The following is a 20,554-nucleotide window of genomic DNA, read 5'->3' on the forward strand; positions in this document are numbered from 1 at the left end:
AACATCCGAAGCTCATCTAAGGTAAACGATTTAATTTGATTGCTTTTCTGATTTCCGTGACCAAGTTACCTGCTGCTAGCTGGACAAAATGCTATGCTAGGCTATCGATAAACTTACACAAATGCTTGTCTAGCTTTGGCTGTAAAGCATATTTTGGAAAATCTGAGATGACAGGGTGATTAACAAAAGGCTAAGCTGTGTCTCAATATATTTCACTTGTGATTTTCATGAATAAGAATATTTTCTAATAATAGTTATGTCTGTTGCGTTATGCTAATTAGTGTCAGATGATGACAACGGTCCCGTTCACGGGATGGGGTGTCACTAGAGGTTAATTTATCATTGAATCACAGCCTAATTCAACTTTGCCAAACAGGGGATGATTTAACAAAAGCGCATTCTAGAAAAAAACACATTCGCTTCACAAATATACCTAACCATAAACATCAATGCCTTTCTTAAAATCAATACACAGAAGTATATATTTTTAAACCTGCATATTTAGTTCAAATAAATACATGTTAGAAGGCAATATTAACAAGGGAAATTGTGTCACTTCTCTTGCGTTCAGTGCACGCAAAGTCAGGGTATATGCAACAGTTTGGGCCGCCTGGCTCATTAACGAACTGTGTTTCTTCCTAAAAAAAGACCGTAATTAATTTGCCAGAAGTGTAAATAATTATGACATAACATTGAAGGTTGTGCAATGTAACAGCAATATTTAGACTTAGGGTTGCCACCCGTTAGATAAAATACGGAACGGTTCCGTATTTCACTGAAAGAATAAACATTTTGTTTTCGAAATGATAGTTTCTGGATTTGACCATATTAATGATTTAAGGCTCGTATTTCTGTGCGTTTATTATAATTAAGTCTATGATTTGATATTTGACAGAGCAGTCTGACTGAGTGGTGGTAGGCAGCAAGCAGCAGGCTCGTAAGCATTCATTCAAAAAGCACTTTACTGCGTTAGCGAGCAGCTCTTAACAATGCTTGACCCAAAGCGCTGTTTATGACTTCAAGCCTATCAACTCCCGAGATTAGGCTGGCAATACTAAAGTGTCTAAAAGAAAATCCAACAGGCAAAGATATATGAAATACAAATGGTATAGAAATAGTTGGCGCGTCATAATTCCTATAATAACTACAAACTAAAACTTCTTAACTGGGAATATTGAAGAACTGGGAATATTGAACCACCAGCTTTAATATGTTCTCATGTTCTGATTAAGGAACTTAAACGTTAGCTTTCTTACATGGCACATATTGCACTTTTACTTTCTTCTCCAACAATGTGTTTTTGCATTATTTAAACCAAATTGAACATGTTAATTATATATTTGAGACTAAATAGATTTTCTTTATGTATTATATTAAGTTCAAATAAAAGGGTTCATTGTTTATTCAGTATTCATGTAATTCTCATTATTACATATGTATATCAAAATCGTCAGATTAATTGGTATGGGCTTTATTTGGTCCTCCAATAATAGGTATATAAAAATCATAATCGGTCGACCTCTATTTATAACCTGTACTTCTAATTAACAGCAGATTTTTGTTTTCCATTGCAAAACATTTTGCCACAGTGTGGTGTACTGTACCCTACTGAACACAAACCAGTAGGCAGGTGTTCTGTTCACCCAGGTCATGCTATGAAACAAGGACAGAGAGCAACAAGAAACTCCATCTCCTCAGGAGAACCAACGGAAGAATAGGCTACAAAGTGCTGCTTTTTCACAGCAAAATAATTACAAAGACAATGCTTTCATGGCTTTAATCTTGTGATAATGGAAGCCCATCTGGTTATTGAAGCCTTTAGAAACCAAGCCCCTGATAATGAATGGCTGTCAGTCTGATGTGAGCCATGGCAGAGAATAAGAGAGAGAGCAGACAGAGCAACGCTTCCCTCTGGTCTTCATCCAGACCAAACTGCCTTCATCTACACACCACAAGGGACTTATAACTTAATCAGTGATACTGCTGCTCGACCGAGGATGCTCAGAAAACCACACCTCTCTCCTTTTATACCACCTCTCAACAATCCTAAAGTAATAATCCAAGCCATGCGACAAACAAATCCCTCACGCTCTAGTGAGTCCACCTGCCAAACCGCTCTTAAGGGGGATACAGGAAAACAAACACATGGCTAACCTTGGTAACCATAATACACAGTAGACACAAATAACCCAGTCAGACAAAAGAGAGACTTACCAGGCTGCTGGTCTGATGTAGCCTGCTGTGGCTGCCTATCCTCAAGGGCGTTCTCACAGACAGTGTTGGTGGCTTGGACAGGCTCTAGTTCTGCATTTGTGGGCATTGGAACGGGTTGTAATTGCGTTTCTGGGTCGTTGTGCATTGGAGAAGGAGACCACAGTTGCTTAGCGCCAGGTTCTAGATCCGTGTGCGTTGGAACAACCGCTTCTGATTCTGTGTGCATCTGAATAGCAGCCTGTGGGCTCAGCTCTAGGCCTCCTGTGTCCATCTCCTCCGCCTCCTCCTCTGCCTGCAGTGGGGCCTGTTGTGGTGGTGATCCAGTAGGCCTGCAGCTTGAACACACATAGCCCTGGCTGGGCTGGACGTCTGCTTGGCCTGACGACTGGCGCTCGCACTCCAGGTGGAGCCATCTAGAAGCAGAGGACAGATGAAGATGTAGGACTCCACCACACATCAATGGAAAATAAACTAAAACAACTCCATGAGGAGTGAGGAGATTTACAACAGAATGAACAATGGACGTGCTCTCTGTGTGTCTACCTTTTACAGCTGTGGCAGGAGAGCAGGTCTTTTTGGTGCTCAGGGTCCAGGGTACAGGCACATAGTGGACAGGTAAGGGCGGGGTCCTGATGTTGGACACAGCTATCACACAGCAGGCTTGTGTGGTGCCACTGACCGCTCGTCCTCGTACCACACTGGATACACACTCTGCAGTTCTGGAGTAGGAAAGAGATAGAAACACAACGGAAACTAGAGCAATGATTCTAAATCATATGGTTTTCATTCATCTCCAAGACGTTCAGATGAGGCTTCAGTCAGAACTAAAGTGCCTGGGCGTGAAGCAGCAAGTTCAAGAGTGGGGGAGAGAGGAGAGATGGAGAGGGTTGGCTGCTGCTTGTGTTGTGTGGACTGTGTTCCTGCCGTGCTGCTGACTCAGAGAGAGAGAGAGAGAGGGAGAAACTGAGTGAGTGTGAGGATGTTCCACCACCTGGCAGGTGCCTGGTCCCCACCCGCCACCACCGCTGCAGCTGATAGGATGTTAACCCACCAAAACAGCAGCTGATTGGCAGACGAGACAGGCACTGTGCGCCACCTACCCCAACAGAGGAAGAGGGTAGAGGCCACAGGCAGGGGATGACGGCGCATGCGGTTTGATTCTCCCACCGCACACCCACCAGTACACACCCACACCCATTAATACACACACACCAGTACACACCCACACCCATTAATACACACACACCAATACACACACCCACCAGTACACACCCACACCCATTAATACACACACACCAATACACACACCCACCAGTACACACCCACACCCATTAATACACACACACCAATACACACACCCACCAGTACACACCCACACCCATTAATGCACACACACCAATACACACACCCACCAGTACACACCCACACCCATTAATACACACACACCAATACACACACCCACCAGTACACACCCACACCCATTAATACACACACACCAATACACACCCACACCCATTAATACACACACACACCAATACACACACCCACCAGTACACACCCACACCCATTAATACACACACACACACCAATACACACACACACCAGTACACACCCACACCCATTAATACACACCCACCAGTACACACCCACACCCATTAATACACACACACCAATACACACACCCACCAGTACACACCCACACCCATTAATACACACACACCAATACACACACACACCAATACTGGGTCTGAGGCTAAAATGTACCCTTTAAAAGGGCTGCATGTGTGAGTCATTTCCTTACCACAGGAAGCACAGATACAACCACCAAAAAGGTCTCTCACCACGGGTAGCCTAGACGAAAGCTGAATGTCTCAATGGGAACTGTGGGAGTTTTAAACCAACGTTCTTAAAAATTGACACAGAAAATGAAGACAGACCTTTAGTCCACTTCACATACCATAGAAGAACAAACATCTCTATATGATGTAGTCATGCCATAGACCTACAACACAGCACACACAACACAGCTTCCGTTACATCTCCCACCTGACACCTCCATCCGTTGGTAGGGATGTCGTCTATGGCCGGCTGCAGGCAGAAGGTGTGGTAGCCTTTGTCACACATGTCACACACCAACATCTTATCGTCCTCACCCGGGTTCCTACGCACAGGGAAAAGGAGAGGAGGTATGAATGAGATGTATTCTTTGACATAACAGGTGAACAGCATCAACATGGCTTTTCTTGGCTCTGTGGTCTATAGGCCCCTGTTGTGTTAAAAATGGTTGTGCCCTTATCTACAAGAATATTGTGAAATCACACGGCAAAAGAGTCACTGTGTTATCCTCTCTGAAATGCAGATTAGGCTGTCAATTTATCGCAGACTCAGTTGCTACCAGTGACTGGTCTGGTTGAGGTCAAAGGCTAGAGAAGTGCCACACTCACAAACCAGAGGTAGCACAAACTAAATCGGCAACACACACATGACGGCAACACACACAACTCAATACAGGGTCAGGTATGTGGGTGGACGGATGGGGCAGTGAAAAGCTGACTCACTTGCAAGTCTGGCAGACCTTGCACTCGGGGCACTGCCAGCCGGCCCTCCTCAGCGGAGTCACAGCCATGTCCAGGCAGGACCCGTGGTAGTGCTGCCCACAGCTTGTACAGAAGAGCTGGTCAGGGAGCTCCCCGGGGCTGTCACAAAGTGCACAGATAGAGTCGTCTGGAACTAGAGGGAGGGGGAGAGCAGGAGAGGGGTGACAGAGCAGGACAGGGGGGAGAGCAGGAGATGGGTGAGAGAACAGGAGAGGGGGGGAGAGCAGGAGATGGGTGAGAGAGCAGTAGAGAGGGGAGAGCAGGAGATGGGTGAGAGCAGGAGAGGGGTGAGAGCAGGAGAGGGGTGAGAGCAGGAGAGGGATGAGAGAGCAGTAGAGGGGGGAGCAGGAAAGGGGGGAGCAGGAGAGGGGGAGAGCAGGAGAGGGGAGAGCAGGAGAGGTGGGGAGAGCAGGAGAGGGAGAGAGCAGGAGAAAGGGAGAGAGCAGGAGAAAGGGGGAGAGCATGAGAGGGGGAGAGGAGGAGGGGGGAGAGCAGGAGAAGGGTGAGAGCAGGAGAGGGGGGAGAGCAGGAGAGGGGTGAGAGCAGGAGAGGGGTGAGAGCAGGAGAGGGGGGGAGAGCAGGAGAGGTGGGAGAGCAGGAGAGGGGGGAGAGCAGGAGAGGTGGGGAGAGCAGGAGAGCAGGAGAGGTGGGGAGAGCAGGAGAGGGGGGAGAGGGAGAGGAGGGAGAGCAGGAGAGGTGGAGAGAGCAAGAGAGGGGGAGAGCATGAGAGAGGGGGAGAGCAGGAGAGGGGGGGAGAGCAGGAGAGGGGGAGAGCAGGAGAGGGGGAGAGCAGGAGAGGTGGGGAGAGCAGGAGAGGGGAGAGAGCAGAAGAGAGGGGGCAGAGCAGGAGGGGGAGAGAGCAGAAGAGAGGGGAGAGCAGTAGAGGGGTGAGAGAGCAGGAGAGAGAGGGAGAGCAGGAGAGGGGTGAGAGATCCAGAGAGGGGGGAGAGCAGAAGAGGGATGAGAGAGCAGGAGAGGGGGGAGCAGGAGAGGGGTGAGAGCAGGAGAGGGGTGAGAGAGAAGGAGAGGGGAGAGCAGGAGAGGGGAGAGAGAGCAGGAGAGGGCGGGAGAGAGAAGGAGAGGGGGAAGAGCAGGAGAGGGGGGGGGAGCAGGAGAGGGGGGAGCAGGAGAGAGGTGAGAGCAGGAGAGGGGGAGGGGAGAAACAGAGAAAAGGGACACATTTCAGATGGAATGTTTTTGGTTAAAGAATGGAGATTGTGAGTAGCTAATGTCTGGGCCCAGAGTTTATCCTGGTCCAGAAAAACTCTGGGTCCTACTTATGACAGCATTAATTTAAATGTTTCAACTGAAGATGTATATCTAATGCTGCTGGACTCACATCTGCTGATGGCCAGATCTATGTGATCTGAACAGAGGAGGGAGAGACTCCTGATATCCTGAAAAGTCCCAGCCGCCCCCGCGCAGGGGTAATGGTACAGTCGAGCACATCCTTCAGCACAGCACTTGATGGAGGCTCCAAGGCGTTTACAGTATGCACAGTGCTAGAGAGAGGGGGGACAGAGAGGAGTCAGACTAACAGTATGCACAGTGCTAGAGAGGGGGGACAGAGAGGAGTCAGACTTAACAGTATGCACAGTGCTAGAGAGAGTGGGGACAGAGAGGAGTCAGACTAACAGTATGCACAGCGCTAGAGAGGGGGGACAGAGAGGAGTCAGACTTAACAGTATGCACAGTGCTAGAGAGAGGGGGACAGAGAGGAGTCAGACTAACAGTATGCACAGTGCTAGAGAGAGGGGGGACAGAGAGGAGTCAGACTAACAGTATACACAGCGCTAGAGAGGGGGGACAGAGAGGAGTCAGACTAACAGTATGCACAGCGCTAGAGAGGGGGGACAGAGAGGAGTCAGACTAACAGTATGCACAGCGCTAGAGAGGGGGGGACAGAGAGGAGTCAGACTAACAGTATGCACAGCGCTAGAGAGGGGGACAGAGAGGAGTCAGACTAACAGTATGCACAGTGCTAGAGAGAGGGGGAATAAAGAGGAGTCAGACTAACAGTATGCACAGTGCTAGAGAGGGGGGACAGAGAGGAGTCAGACTAACAGTATGCACAGTGCTAGAGAGGGGGGACAGAGGAGTCAGACTAACAGTATGCACAGTGCTAGAGAGAGGGGGGACAGAGAGGAGTCAGACTAACAGTATGCACAGTGCTAGAGAGGGGGGACAGAGAGGAGTCAGACTAACAGTATGCACAGTGCTAGAGAGAGGGGGGACAGAGAGGAGTCAGACTAACAGTATGCACAGTGCTAGAGAGGGGGGACAGAGGAGTCAGACTAACAGTATGCACAGTGCTAGAGAGGGGGGACAGAGAGGAGTCAGACTAACAGTATGCACAGTGCTAGAGAGGGGGACACAGAGGAGTCAGACTAACAGTATGCACAGTGCTAGAGAGGGGGACAGAGAGGAGTCAGACTAACAGTATGCACAGTGCTAGAGAGGGGGGACAGAGAGGAGTCAGACTAACAGTATGCACAGCGCTAGAGAGGGGGACAGAGAGGAGTCAGACTAACAGTATGCACAGCGCTAGAGAGAGGGGGACAGAGAGGAGTCAGACTAACAGTATGCACAGTGCTAGAGAGAGGGGGGACAGAGAGGAGTCAGACTAACAGTATGCACAGCGCTAGAGAGGGTGGACAGAGAGGAGTCAGACTAACAGTATGCACAGCGCTAGAGGGGGGGACAGAGAGGAGTCAGACTTAACAGTATGCACAGTGCTAGAGAGAGTGGGGACAGAGAGGAGTCAGACTAACAGTATGCACAGTGCTAGAGAGAGGGGGGACAGAGAGGAGTCAGACTAACAGTATACACAGCGCTAGAGAGGGGGGACAGAGAGGAGTCAGACTAACAGTATGCACAGTGCTAGAGAGAGTGGGGACAGAGAGGAGTCAGACTAACAGTATGCACAGTGCTAGAGAGGGGGACAGAGAGGAGTCAGACTAACAGTATGCACAGTGCTAGAGAGGGGGGACAGAGAGGAGTCAGACTAACAGTATGCACAGTGCTAGAGAGGGGGACAGAGAGGAGTCAGACTAACAGTATGCACAGTGCTAGAGAGAGTGGGGACAGAGAGGAGTCAGACTAACAGTATGCACAGCGCTAGAGAGGGGGGACAGAGAGGAGTCAGACTAACAGTATGCACAGTGCTAGAGAGAGTGGGGACAGAGAGGAGTCAGACTAACAGTATGCACAGCGCTAGAGAGGGGGGACAGAGAGGAGTCAGACTAACAGTATGCACAGTGCTAGAGAGAGTGGGGACAGAGAGGAGTCAGACTAACAGTATGCACAGTGCTAGAGAGAGTGGGGACAGAGAGGAGTCAGACTAACAGTATGCACAGCGCTAGAGAGGGGGGACAGAGAGGAGTCAGACTAACAGTATGCACAGTGCTAGAGAGAGTGGGGACAGAGAGAGGAGTCAGTCAGCCAGTCAATCAATCACATGCATTTATTTTACATCAGCACAAAGCGCTTTAAGTAACCTGGTCTAAACCGGGAGTCAGATTACAATTGATATAATAGGATAATCCAGACCCTTACCATACCTACAGACACAATATGAAAACCCTAATACAATGGGAAACATAAAAGGACAAAGAGTTTTAAAGTAAACTATTTTCTGCAGCAGAAAACATTGCTCATGCAAGTCTATGGTTCCCCTTTCTGTACACGTTTCTCTTGAAACGACCCATCCATTCTCTCAGTTCTTCTTGATCAAAAACTTAAATTCTGCTCCATTTGTCACACCATGATTAGCCCATTGATGTTCACACTTCTCTCCCAAAATGTCATATCACATGTATTGGTCTTTCCCAGGAGTTCCTCCCCAAACACAGTCCTGCCTCCTCTCCTTCATCTGCACTAACCTGAACCAACTGACCAGGTAAAAGTCTGCCTAATAATGAGCTTCCACCATATTGTTATCACTCCTCAACTCTTTTCTAACCAGAGCAGATGAAGGAAACAAGGAGGGCTGATGTTTCAATTCAGTTGAGAAGGGAGCTGCTGATTTGCTAATGGGGGTGCCAGACATATGGAGTGCATCACAAATGGCACCCTATTCCCATTTTGTGCACTACTTTTGATCAGTGCCCTGGTCAAAAGTAGTGTATAATAATAGGGAAAAGGGTGCCATTTGGGATGCTTCCACCCATTCAGAGGTCTGTAACCACCCATTCAGGGGTCTGTAACCACCCATTCAGAGGTCTGTAACCACCCATTCAGAGGTTTGTAACCACCCATTCAGGGGTCTGCAACCACCCATTCAGAGGTCTGTAACCACCCATTCAGAGGTTTGTAACCACCCATTCAGAGTTCTGTAACCACCCATTCAGGTTTGTAACCACCCATTCAGAGGTCTGTAACCACCCATTCAGAGGTCTGTAACCACCCATTCAGGTGTCTGCAACCACCCATTCAGGGGTCTGAAACCACCCATTCAGGGGTCTGAAACCACCCATTCAGAGTTCTGTAACCACCCATTCAGGGGTCTGCAACCACCCATTCAGAGGTCTGTAACCACCCATTCAGGGGTCTGCAACCACCCATTCAGGGGTAACCCATTCCTGTAACCACCCATTCAGGGGTCTGTAACCACCCATTCAGAGGTTGTAACCACCCATTCAGGGGTCTGTAACCACCCATTCAGGGGTCTGTGAGCTGTGTTGGTGCTAATGCTACAGTAGACACTGTGGTAAGCCACCATGAATCTATACAGCCTTCACTGTTGAGTGGCGTGGCCTTTTCCTTTTCACAGCTGAGAGAGGAGAGAGCAGCACTGACAGAGACCATCTTTACCAACCTTCCTGATCATCTCTCTCGTCTCTCTCTCTCCTTTCCCTCTCTCGCTCCACCTTCTCACCCCCCTCTCTCTCTCCTCGCCATTGCATTTTGTCTCTCCTCTCCCTCTCTCTAGCACTCTCCCCCTTCCCTCTCACTCACTCTCTCTCACTCCCCCTCCCCTATCTCTCACTCCCCCTCCCCTCTCTCCCCTTTTCTCGCTCATGCCCCTCTTCTCTCTTTTCACTCTCCCCCTTTGCGCTCTCCCCTTCTCTCACTCCCTCTTCTTGCTCCTCTTCCCATCCCATTCTCTTCTCTCCCTCCACTTCCTTCTTTCTCCCTAGCCCTCCCTCTCTCGCCCCATCTCTCGCCCCTTCTCTCTCGCCCCCTCCCTCTCGCACCTCCCTCTCTCTCGCCCCTTCTCTCTCGCTCCCTCTTCACCCTTCTCGCTCCCTCTTCACCCTTCTCGCTCCCTCTTCACCCTTCTCGCTCCCTCTTCACCCTTCTCGCTCCCTCTTCACCCTTCTCGCTCCCTCTTCACCCTTCTCGCTCCCTCTTCACCCTTCTCGCTCCCTCTTCACCCTTCTCGCTCCCTCTTCACCCTTCTCGCTCCCTCTTCACCCTTCTCGCTCCCTCTTCACCCTTCACTCCCTCCTCTACTCTCCCTCCCTCCCCCTTCAAGTGTTTTGTCCAAATACTGGTGGAGTCACCGAATAAAAGAATGGACGACCTGACCAGAGAGGACCATGACCAGAAGAACAGTTTGCAGTTGTCCCAGGGTCTGCTCAATGAGTTGAAACAGGAGAATGGAAAGATGACAACAATCTGTAAGTCATTGAGTGAGGACATTAGTTCTGTGTGTGAATCCATGATAACAATGACAGAGAAATCCGTTTATATCGAGGGACAATCAAGGTGAACAGGGTTGTGGACAGGATTGCAGAATCTCCATGATACCTGGACTGAGTATGAGGAGAAACAGAGGGAAATGATCTTGGAGAAATTGAAGATACACCACAGGAAGATTGAGGTGGAGTGTGCCTACAGAACTGGAAAACCCACCACCAGCCCAGGTGTGGTCAAGTTACTGAGGTTCAAGGACAAGGTCACTGTTCTGGAACGAGCCAAGAACTTGAAACGAACGTACAGTTGAAGTCGGAAGTTTACATACACTGAGGTTGGAGTCATTAAAACTCATTTTTCAACCACTACACAAATTCCTTGTTGACTAACTGTAGTTTTGGCAAGTAGGTTAGGACATCTACTTTGTGCACGACACAAGTAAATTTTCCAACAATTGTATAAAGAAAGATTATTTCACTTATAACTCACTGGGTCCAGTGGGTCAGAAGTTTACATACTGTTGACTGTGCCTTTAAACAGCTTGGAAAATGCCAAAAAATGATGTCATGGCTTTCGAAGCTTCCGATAGGCTAATTGACATAATTTGAGTCAATTGGAGGTGTACCTGTGGATGTATTTCAAGGCCTACCTTCAAACTCAGTGCCCCTTTACTTGACATCATGGGAAAATCAAAAGAAATAAGCCAAAACCTCAGAAAACAAATTGTAGACCTCCACAAGTCTGGATCATCCTTGGGAGCAATTTCCAAATGCCTGAAGGTACCACATTCATCTGTACAAACAATAGTACGCAGTATAAACACCATGGGACCACGCAGCCGTCATACCACTCAGGAAGGAGACGCGTTTTGTCTCCTAGAGATGAACGTACTTTGGTGCGTAAAGTGCAAATCAATCCCAGAGCAACAGCAAAGGACCTTGTGAAAATGCTGGAGGAAACAGGTACAAAAGTATTTATATCCACAGTAAAACGAGTCCTATATCGACATAACCTGAAAGGCCACTCAGCAAGGAAGAAGCCACTGCTCCAGAACCGCCATAAAAATCCAGACTACGGTTTGCAACTGCACATGGAGACAAAGATCGTAATGTTTTGAGAAATGTTCTCCGGTCTGATGAAACAAAAATAGAACTGTAAGGCCATAATGACCATCATTATGTTTGGAGGAAAAAGGGGGAGGCTTGCAAGACAAAGAACACCATCCCAACTGTGAAGCACAGGGGTGGCAGCATCATGTTGTGGAGGTGCTTTGCTGCAGGAGGACTCGTGCACTTCACAAAATAGATGGCATCATGAAGCAGAAAATGTATGTGGATATATTGAAGCGACATCTCAAGACATCAGTCAGGAAGTTAAAGCTTGGTCGCAAATGGGTCTTTCAAATGGACAATGACCCCAAGCATACTTCCAAAGTGTTGTGGTAAAATAGCTTAAGGACAAAAAAGTCAAGGTATTGGAGTGGCCCTGACCTCAATCCTATAGAAAATTAGTGGGCAGAACAGAAAAGGCGTGTGTGCGCAAGGAGGCCTACAAACCTGACTCAGTTACACCAGCTCTGTCAGGAGGAATGGGCCAAAATTCACCCAACTTATTGTAGGAAGCTTGTGGAAGGCTACCCGAAACGTTTGACCCAAGTTAAACAATTTAAAGGCAATGCTACCAAATACTCATTGAGTGTATGTAAACTTCTGACCCACTGGGAAAATGATGAAAGAAATAAAAGCTCAAATAAAAAATTCTCTCTACTATTATTCTGACATTTAACATTCTTAAAATAAAGTGGTGATCCTAACTGACCCAAAACAGGGAATTTTTTACTAGGATTAAATGTCAGAAATGGTGAAAAACTGAGTTTAAATGTATTTGGCTAAGGTGTATGTAAAACTTCCGACTTCAACTGTATATCTTCCTCAACCAGGACTATCCTGAAGCTGTGCGCCAGAAGAGGAAAGAACTGATCCCAGCCATGAAAGCTGCTAGAGTGCGTGGGGACATTGCTTACATCCACTATGACAGGCTCATTGTCCACCCCCCCTCCCAGAAGCCTGGTAGGGATGAGAGCCAAGCCTATGGGTTTGTAGCTTCAGACCCGCAGCACGCACATGCACACACACCAATTTATTAATGGACTGCTGAATGTATATTTCTTTCTCTTGCTTTGTCTGCTCTTTTCAGTGTTATGTCTGTCTCTGATAAGCTACCCAGGAAAGGCCTGAAAATAGCGCACATTAATATATGTATCCTTAGAAATAAAATTAATGAAATCAATAACTTGCTGCATCAGATAACATTCACATATTAGCCATGTATGTGACCAATACAATTTGATTTGATATAACACCTATAGAAGAGACAGAAATGCTTATGGGGGAGCGGTTGCTGTATATATTCAGAGCTATATCCCTATAATGCTTAGAGAAGATCTTATGTCAAGTGTTATTGAAGTGTTGTGGTTGCAGGTTCACCTGGCACATATAAAGCCTTTTCTTTTCGGATGTTGATATATTTTATTTATTATTTTTTAATTTTACCTTTATTTAACTAGGCAAGTCAGTTAAGAACAAATTATTATTTTCAATGACGGCCTAGGAACAGTGGGTTAACTGCCTTGTTCAGGGGCAGAACAACTTTTTTTACCTTGTCAGCTCGGGGATTCGATCTTGCAACCTTTCGGTTACTAGTCCAACGCTCTAACCACTCGGCTACTTGCCGCCCCGGTCAAAAGTTTGGACACACCTACTCATTCAAGGGTTTAACTTTCTTTTTACTATATTCTACATTGTAAAATAATAGTGAAGACATCAAAACTATGAAAAACACATGGAATAATGTAGCACCCAAAAAAAAGTGTTCAGCAAATCTAAATATCATTTATATGTAAGATTCTTCAAATAGCCACCCTTTGCCTTGACGACAGCTTTGCACACTGTTGGCATTCTCTCAACCAGCTTCATGAGGTAGTTACCAGGAATGCATTTCAATTAACAAGTGTGCCTTCTTAAAAGTTAATTTGTGGAATTTCTTTCTTTCTTAACCTCTTCCTCCTACCCTCTACTTTTTCGAAACATTCTGTTAAAAATCGCGCAACATTTCAGCGCCCTGCTACTCATGCCAGGAATATAGTATATGCATATGATTAGTATGTGTGGATAGAAAACACTCAGACGTTTATAAAACTGGTTAAATCACAGCTGTGACTTTAACAGAACGTGCGTTTCATTGGAAAGCGCAGGAAAATCTGATCACTGAAAGTGGAAAAATATATCCATCCGCCGCTTCAACCCATTGTTATGGGCGAAAGACATTAAATATGGCTGAGGTTGCAGTACCTACAGCTTCCACATGATGTCAACAGTCTTGTCATTTGCCTAGGATTTGTTTCTTGGTCAAACGAACAAGAGACAGCCCATTTCTTCCGGTCTCCGACCGGATATTTTGGTTGAGAAATACACGGACAGTATTTCAAGACGGACCCCTATATAAAACACTACGTCTCGTGATTAATTTGATCGCTTATTAACGTGTACTAATACCTAAAGTTGCATTACAAAAGTATTTCGAAGTGTTTTGTGAAAGTTTATCGTCGACTTTTTGAATTTTAAAAAATGACGTTACGTTATTTATCACACAGTCTTCATAGATCGATATCTAGGCTATATATGGACCGATTTAATCGAAAAAAAGACCCAATAGTGATTATGGGACATCTAGGAGTGCCAACAAAGAAGATGGTCAAAGGTAATGAATGTTTTATATTTTATTTGTGCGGTTTGTGTAGCGCCGACTATGCTAATTATTTTGTTTACGTCCCCTGCGGGTCTTTTGGGGTGTTACATGCTATCAGATAATAGCTTCTCATGCTTTCGCCGAAAAGCATTTTAAAAATCTGACTTGTTGCCTGGATTCACAACGAGTGTAGCTTTAATTCAATACCCTGCATGTGTATTTTAATGAACGTTTGAGTTTTAACTAATACTATTAGCATTTAGCGTAGCGCATTTGCATTTCCAGAGCTCTAGATGGACGCCTGCGTGCCAGGTAGGAGCAAGTGGTTAAAGTGTTTGAGCCAATCAGTTGTGTTGTGACAAGGTGGGGGGGTATACAGAAGATAGCCCTATTGTGGGAATTGCTTCATATGTAGCCATATATGTTCCATGTGTGGGAACTGGTTCAAGACTGTTGGAAAATCATTCCAGGTGAAGCTGGTTGAGAGAATACCAAGCGTGTGCAAAGAATTTCAAATATAAAATTTTACATTTTTTTGGTTACTACAAGATTCCATGTGTTATTTCACAGTTTTGATGTCTTCACTATTATTCTACAAAGTAGAAAATAGTACAAATAAAGAAATGTGTTCTAAAACTTTTGACCGGTAGTGTAGGCCACCAAGTAATAACAGTCAATATCTAAACAATATGTGTGAAATGCTTGACAGTGTATGTGATGTAAAAAGAGAGGTCTACTTTCATGGGGAATCTTGACTGGTTTTCATCAAGCTGTCCGCTCAAGAGGAAGCTTCTTACTGTAACCAGTGCCTGTAATCTGGTTCATGTTATCAATCAACCTACCAGGGTTTTTACAAACACTACAGGAACAGGATCATCCATATGAATCGATCAAATTTTTACTAATGCTGTAGAACTTTGTTCTAAAGCTATATCCGTACCCATTGGATGCAGTGAACACAATATAGTGGCTAGATCCAGGAAAGCCTAAGTTCCAACAGCTGGGCCTAAAATAGTGTATAAGAAATCATACAAAAGATTTTGCTGTGACTCCTATGTGGATGATGTTAAAATATTTGTTAGTCTGATGTGATTAATGAGGAGCATCCAGACGCTGCACTTGATGAATTTAAGAAATTGCTTCTTCCAATTATTGATAAACATGCACCTGTTAAGAAACTGACAGTTAAGGCTCCATGGATTGATGAGGAATTGATCAACTGAATGGTTGAAAGAGATGGGGCAAAAGGAGTGGCTGCGCATCTGACTGGCTGACTTACTGCAAATTAGGAGATGTGACTAAACTCAACAAAAATAAGAAGAAACTGTATTATGAAGCCAAGATCAATGAAATAAAGATTGATGGGACAAAAACTTGAGTAGTTTAAATGAAATTATGGGCAGAAAGACAAATTCCATCGAATCAGATGGCTTATTTATCACAAAACAATTTGATGTTGCCAATTATTTTAATGATTACTTCATTGACAAAGTGGGCAACCAAAAAAAATCAAGAAACATACAGTATGATATAGAGCAATTATTGCATGGAACTCCATTCCATCTCATATTGCTCAAATGAACAGCAAACCTGAACAGCAAACCTAAAAAAAAATCAGATAAAGCAACACCTAACGGCACGACACCTAACGGCACAAAACCAAACGGCACGACACCAAACGGCACGACGCCAAACGGCACGACACCAAACGGCACGACGCCTAACGGCACGACACCAAACGGCACGACACCTAACGGCACAAAACCAAACAGCACGACACCTAACGGACAAAACCAAACGGACACCTAACGGCACAAAACCAAACGGCACGACACCTAACGGCACGACACCAAACGGCACGACACCAAACGGCACGACACCTAACGGCACAAAACCAAACGGCACGACACCTAACGGCACGACACCAAACGACACCTAACTGCACGACACCTAACTGACGACGGCAACACCTAACGGCGAGACACCAAACGGTGCGACACCTAACGGCACGACACCTAACTGCGACACCTAACTGCACGACACCTAACGGCACGACACCAAACGGCACGACACCAAACGGCACGACACCTAACGGCACGACACCTAACGGCACGACACCAAACGGCACGACACCAAACGGCACGACACCAAACGGCACGACACCAAACGGCACGACACCAAACGGCACGACACCTAACGGCACGACACCAAACGGCACGACACCAAACGGCACGACACCTAACGGCACGACACCAAACGGCACGACACCAAACGGCACGACACCTAACGGCACGACACCTAACGGCACGACACCTAACGGCACGACACCTAACGGCACGACACCTAACGGCACGACACCTAACGGCACGACACCTAACGGCACAACACAACACCTAATGGCACAACACCTAATGGCACAACACCTAACGGCACAACACCTAACGGCACAACACCTAACGGCACAACACCTAACGGCACAACACCTAACGGCACAACACCTAACGGCACAACACCTAACGGCACAACACCTCTCCACTATTTGACCTAGTTTGTGTGTATGTATTGATATGCAGGCACTTATGCCTTGTTTCCAATTGATGTAGTTCTGTCCTTGAGATGTCTATTAATGTTCTGTATTGTCATGTTTTGTGTGGACCCCAGGAAGAGTCGCTGCTGCTTTTGCAACAGCTAATGGGGATCCTATAAAATACCAAATACCAAATGTCCCAGAGTTTGTTTGGAATAGGCCATTTCTTTCTCACATAGAACAACAAGCTGACCAACAGAATAGGTACACTTTTCTACTATGCGGGATAGTAGATTGACATAGACTAGTGATTTTGCTGTTCATTACTCATCTTGTTGGCTGAGGAAAAGTAAATGTGGACAGTTATTCTAACATCTTCAAATTCGGTAAGATGGACACACACCTTTGCAATCTAAAATTGATTTCTGACATTCTGAGCAAGTGGTTGGACGCCCTAACTAGGTTACACAGCCAATGCATTACATATGGGTCTGGTAAATTTCTCAAATGTCCGGTCAATTAAAATGCTGTTGGTCACATTTTGCTAACGGAAACCCTTATCTATAGACACAGTTAAATCATACTCTCTATAGAGTGTATAATCCCATTTACTTAATAGACATTTTATCATGAGAGGACTGTGGGCTGCTCACCTCTGTGCTCCCTGAGTCGATGGCTATGTCCACGTTGAGCAGTGATTGTCCCTCGCCTTCGCACACACCTTGCGACCACAACGCACAACAGTGATGCGCCAAGCACTGCCCCGACTCCTCAAAGAAAGACTGGACGTCCACATCTCCTGGGAGGCCGACGTGAGCCAGCTCATCCCACAACCTGCTGGCCTTGTCTGGGTCGGGTAACTCCCCATGGCTCTCAGCTCCACTGGAAGAGAGATGAAGAGGGAGAGATGAGTTAAAATAACTGGAGGTGAGGCGGAGGTAGAAAGAGTTGAAAAAGCAAAGTGAGGCAAGCTGGGCAGGAACGAAGAGAGGGATAGAAAACTAAATAGTAAAAGAAGTGATGCAAAGCATAAATGAGAAGAAATAAGGCAGAGAAGAGAGGAGGAGAGATAGGATGAGAGGAAAAATGTTAGAGAGCAGAGAAGGGAGAGCAGTAGAGGAGGAGGAGGGGGTGAAAGCGGGTCGTGACACACAAGAGGCTGGCTGTTCTGTCTCAAGAAATCTGCTGAAAGGGAAACGGTTCCCAGAGTTCCTGCTCTAGTGAGTTGCCGAGCATGCGGAAAATATGGCAAGAGGGAATTAGCATTTAAAAGAACTAGTTGGTTTCAGTAAACAGTAAACACACAAACAGCCAAAACTGAGAAAGTGAAGGCTAGGATGAGGATGAAGAAGTCATAATGATATTCACTGTATAATGCCTTGTCATTGTTATGGCCCTCCTGACCGGAGCTTACATATTGTGCAAAATAGGATTCAATTCCATCCTCTATCCCTTTTCTTGAAATTTCCTTCTCCTCTTCACCCTCCGTCCTCTTGCTACCCTCACTCTCTCTCTGTGGCACAGTCTAGCCTAGAGACACTACCAATCACACTGCTCCAACAATAATGCCTGGCTGGCGTTGGATCGCTGCCAGGCGTGTTGCGGTGGATGTGTGTGTATATATGTACGCTCTGCTCTCTGTGCACATTACGTCACAGGGACCCCAGGGAGAGACACGATTGGCTCCAAAGAACACAAACAAATTAGACAGCTGTCCGAAACACGTCCAGGGAGGGTCCTTTGTTGGCACAGTGCACAGTACGCACACACACGCACTTACGTGTTAGTCTTACTCTACATGGCATAGTAGGACCATTGGGGACCACAGCAGGCAGAAATGGCTTGCCAAGGGGGAGCAGAGCGGCGCTAATTTAGCTTTCAAGAGCAGAGTGCTAATATGACCTGCTAAGCCAGAGTATGATCATCCATTAAGGCCTGTGAGGAGAGTGAATGCACAGGCCTCTCCACCCTGCGTGTGGATTGTTGATTTAATTTGCGAGGGAAAGGGTGCTAATTTAGCCCTGGAAAGTTCAGAGTTAATGTCTGGAACCCTCTCAGATAATTGATCACATTAGCACAATGTGAGGCGAGAGGTGAGGTGGGGTTCACGAGCATTCATATATGCACTCAGACCCTTCCTCTGACACAGGAGAGGATGAAATAGTACACAAAGCACTTACTCCGCGCATATGCAATACATTAGCAGACACTCAAGACATCAACTCTGAGATTAGAGTTCAGCTGCCAGCTGAAATCATCCACTATGACATGTTGCACACACATCTTTGTTTGCTGCTGTTTTTGTGTCCCTTTGTTTTGATGTTTCTGTGTCATGTTGCTCACTCCCTGTCCAGGCGTCTGTATTGGAAAGGAGTCTGTATGGACAGGAGTCCGTATCGGACAGGAGTCCGTATCGGACAGGAGTCTGTATCGGACAGGAGTCTGTATTGGTAAGACGTCTGTATGGACAGGCAAGGCTGGCCAAATAAACAGCCTGTGACATCAAAGCAGCAGAGAGCCCAGCTCTCGTTCCATACAGCTCGTTAACCGGTTACAGAGGCCATCACAGATTTCACCGTCCCTGCTCGCCCAGACCGGACCAGGCTAGCTCTACCAGCCAAACCCTTTCAGACAGCCATGTCATCCAGCCAGACAGGCCTACTTACTTCTGTGTGCCTCTCTGTCCTGAGCTGGCATCTCCGGCTGCATCGCTGGACTGAGTGGTTCTGTCAACACCGCTGTCATTTCTGCCGTATCCTTTGCTGGCCTTGCTGTGGTCGTTGGCCTGGCCTCCTCCTGTCGCATTGCGCTCGTGTCCAGGCGAGGAGTCGAACACTTGGAGATCCCCCTGACCCAGCAGACTGCGGCCGCCACAGTAACAGAAGGCACAGAGCTGCTCACTGAGAGAGGGAGAGAGGGACTGTCAGTTAATTATATATACCCAGTGGGACATTCAGCCATGCATCATGGTCAGTGACTGGCCGTGAATTACTTCTCTTCGGTTTGGTATGGCACGGTCAGGCGCGAACAAAGCAAGGGTGCACACACACGTCTATATTTGTGTTGCAATTCCCAACAGTATTCCTTTCTTACAACAAACATCTGTGGGAATTGAAAGTTACACGTAGTATGGGCCTTTGATACACATCTACTCAAATCAATAGATTAAGTAACATCCATCCATCCGAGGATCCAAAACAGAGGACCTGGAGCTGCCATAGAGGGAGCAGCAGACAGGCTGGGAGTGAAGGAAAGTAAAGCAAACCAGGCAGATCAGACCAGAGCAGGTTGTACATATTTATCAGGTTGGTTTCTGAGGGAGGAGATGGGTTTGTTAATAAGATCCCTGGAGAGATGCTGCCTGCTTAACTGGTCGGTCCGCCCGCCCCTCTGTCCTCCATCACCAGCATCGACAATGCAGTCAGTCTGAAAGATTGATTACAACCTTTAACAGAGTGGCACCTATGACGGGGGGGGGTTATGTTCCCTTTCCCACTCCCGGCTGGTAACTCAATGCTCTGACACACCGGAGATGCCCCCGTACATGTGTGTATTTGTCCATAAATGAGAATATGCATGCAAGCTGTGGTGTCTACATACTGAATGTGTACTGATGAAGAACGATGGATACATACACTATATACACAAAAGTATGTGGACACCCCTTCGGCTATCTCAGTCACAGCTGTTGATGACATGTGTATAACATCGAGCACACAGCCATGCAATCTCCAAAGACAAACATTGGCAGTAGAATGGCCTTACTGAAGAGCTCAGTGACTTTCAACGTGGCACCGTCATAGGATGCCACCCTTCCAACCAGTCAGTTGAT

At 46.7% G+C, this 20,554-nt stretch overlaps 1 protein-coding gene across 6 annotated transcripts in view; it reads right to left on the minus strand.

Moving 5' to 3' along the window:
* Nucleotides 1-20,554, minus strand: part of LOC118402033 (histone-lysine N-methyltransferase 2C-like) — a 131,426-nt gene that overhangs the window by 68,073 nt on the left and 42,799 nt on the right. For all 6 annotated transcript variants that reach the window (XM_052476893.1, XM_052476891.1, XM_035799857.2 and 3 more), the window contains exons 5-11: nucleotides 19,389-19,622; nucleotides 17,376-17,604; nucleotides 6,151-6,313; nucleotides 4,773-4,944; nucleotides 4,261-4,375; nucleotides 2,758-2,933; nucleotides 2,215-2,627 (exon numbers count right to left, since the gene is read on the minus strand). In XM_052476893.1, coding sequence (XP_052332853.1) covers nucleotides 2,215-2,627; nucleotides 2,758-2,933; nucleotides 4,261-4,375; nucleotides 4,773-4,944; nucleotides 6,151-6,313; nucleotides 17,376-17,604; nucleotides 19,389-19,622 — 1,502 coding nt within the window. The remainder of the gene's footprint in view (nucleotides 1-2,214; nucleotides 2,628-2,757; nucleotides 2,934-4,260; nucleotides 4,376-4,772; nucleotides 4,945-6,150; nucleotides 6,314-17,375; nucleotides 17,605-19,388; nucleotides 19,623-20,554) is intronic.

Source organism: Oncorhynchus keta, chromosome 23, assembly GCF_023373465.1.
Source record: "Oncorhynchus keta strain PuntledgeMale-10-30-2019 chromosome 23, Oket_V2, whole genome shotgun sequence".
Lineage (NCBI taxonomy): Eukaryota > Metazoa > Chordata > Actinopteri > Salmoniformes > Salmonidae > Oncorhynchus > Oncorhynchus keta.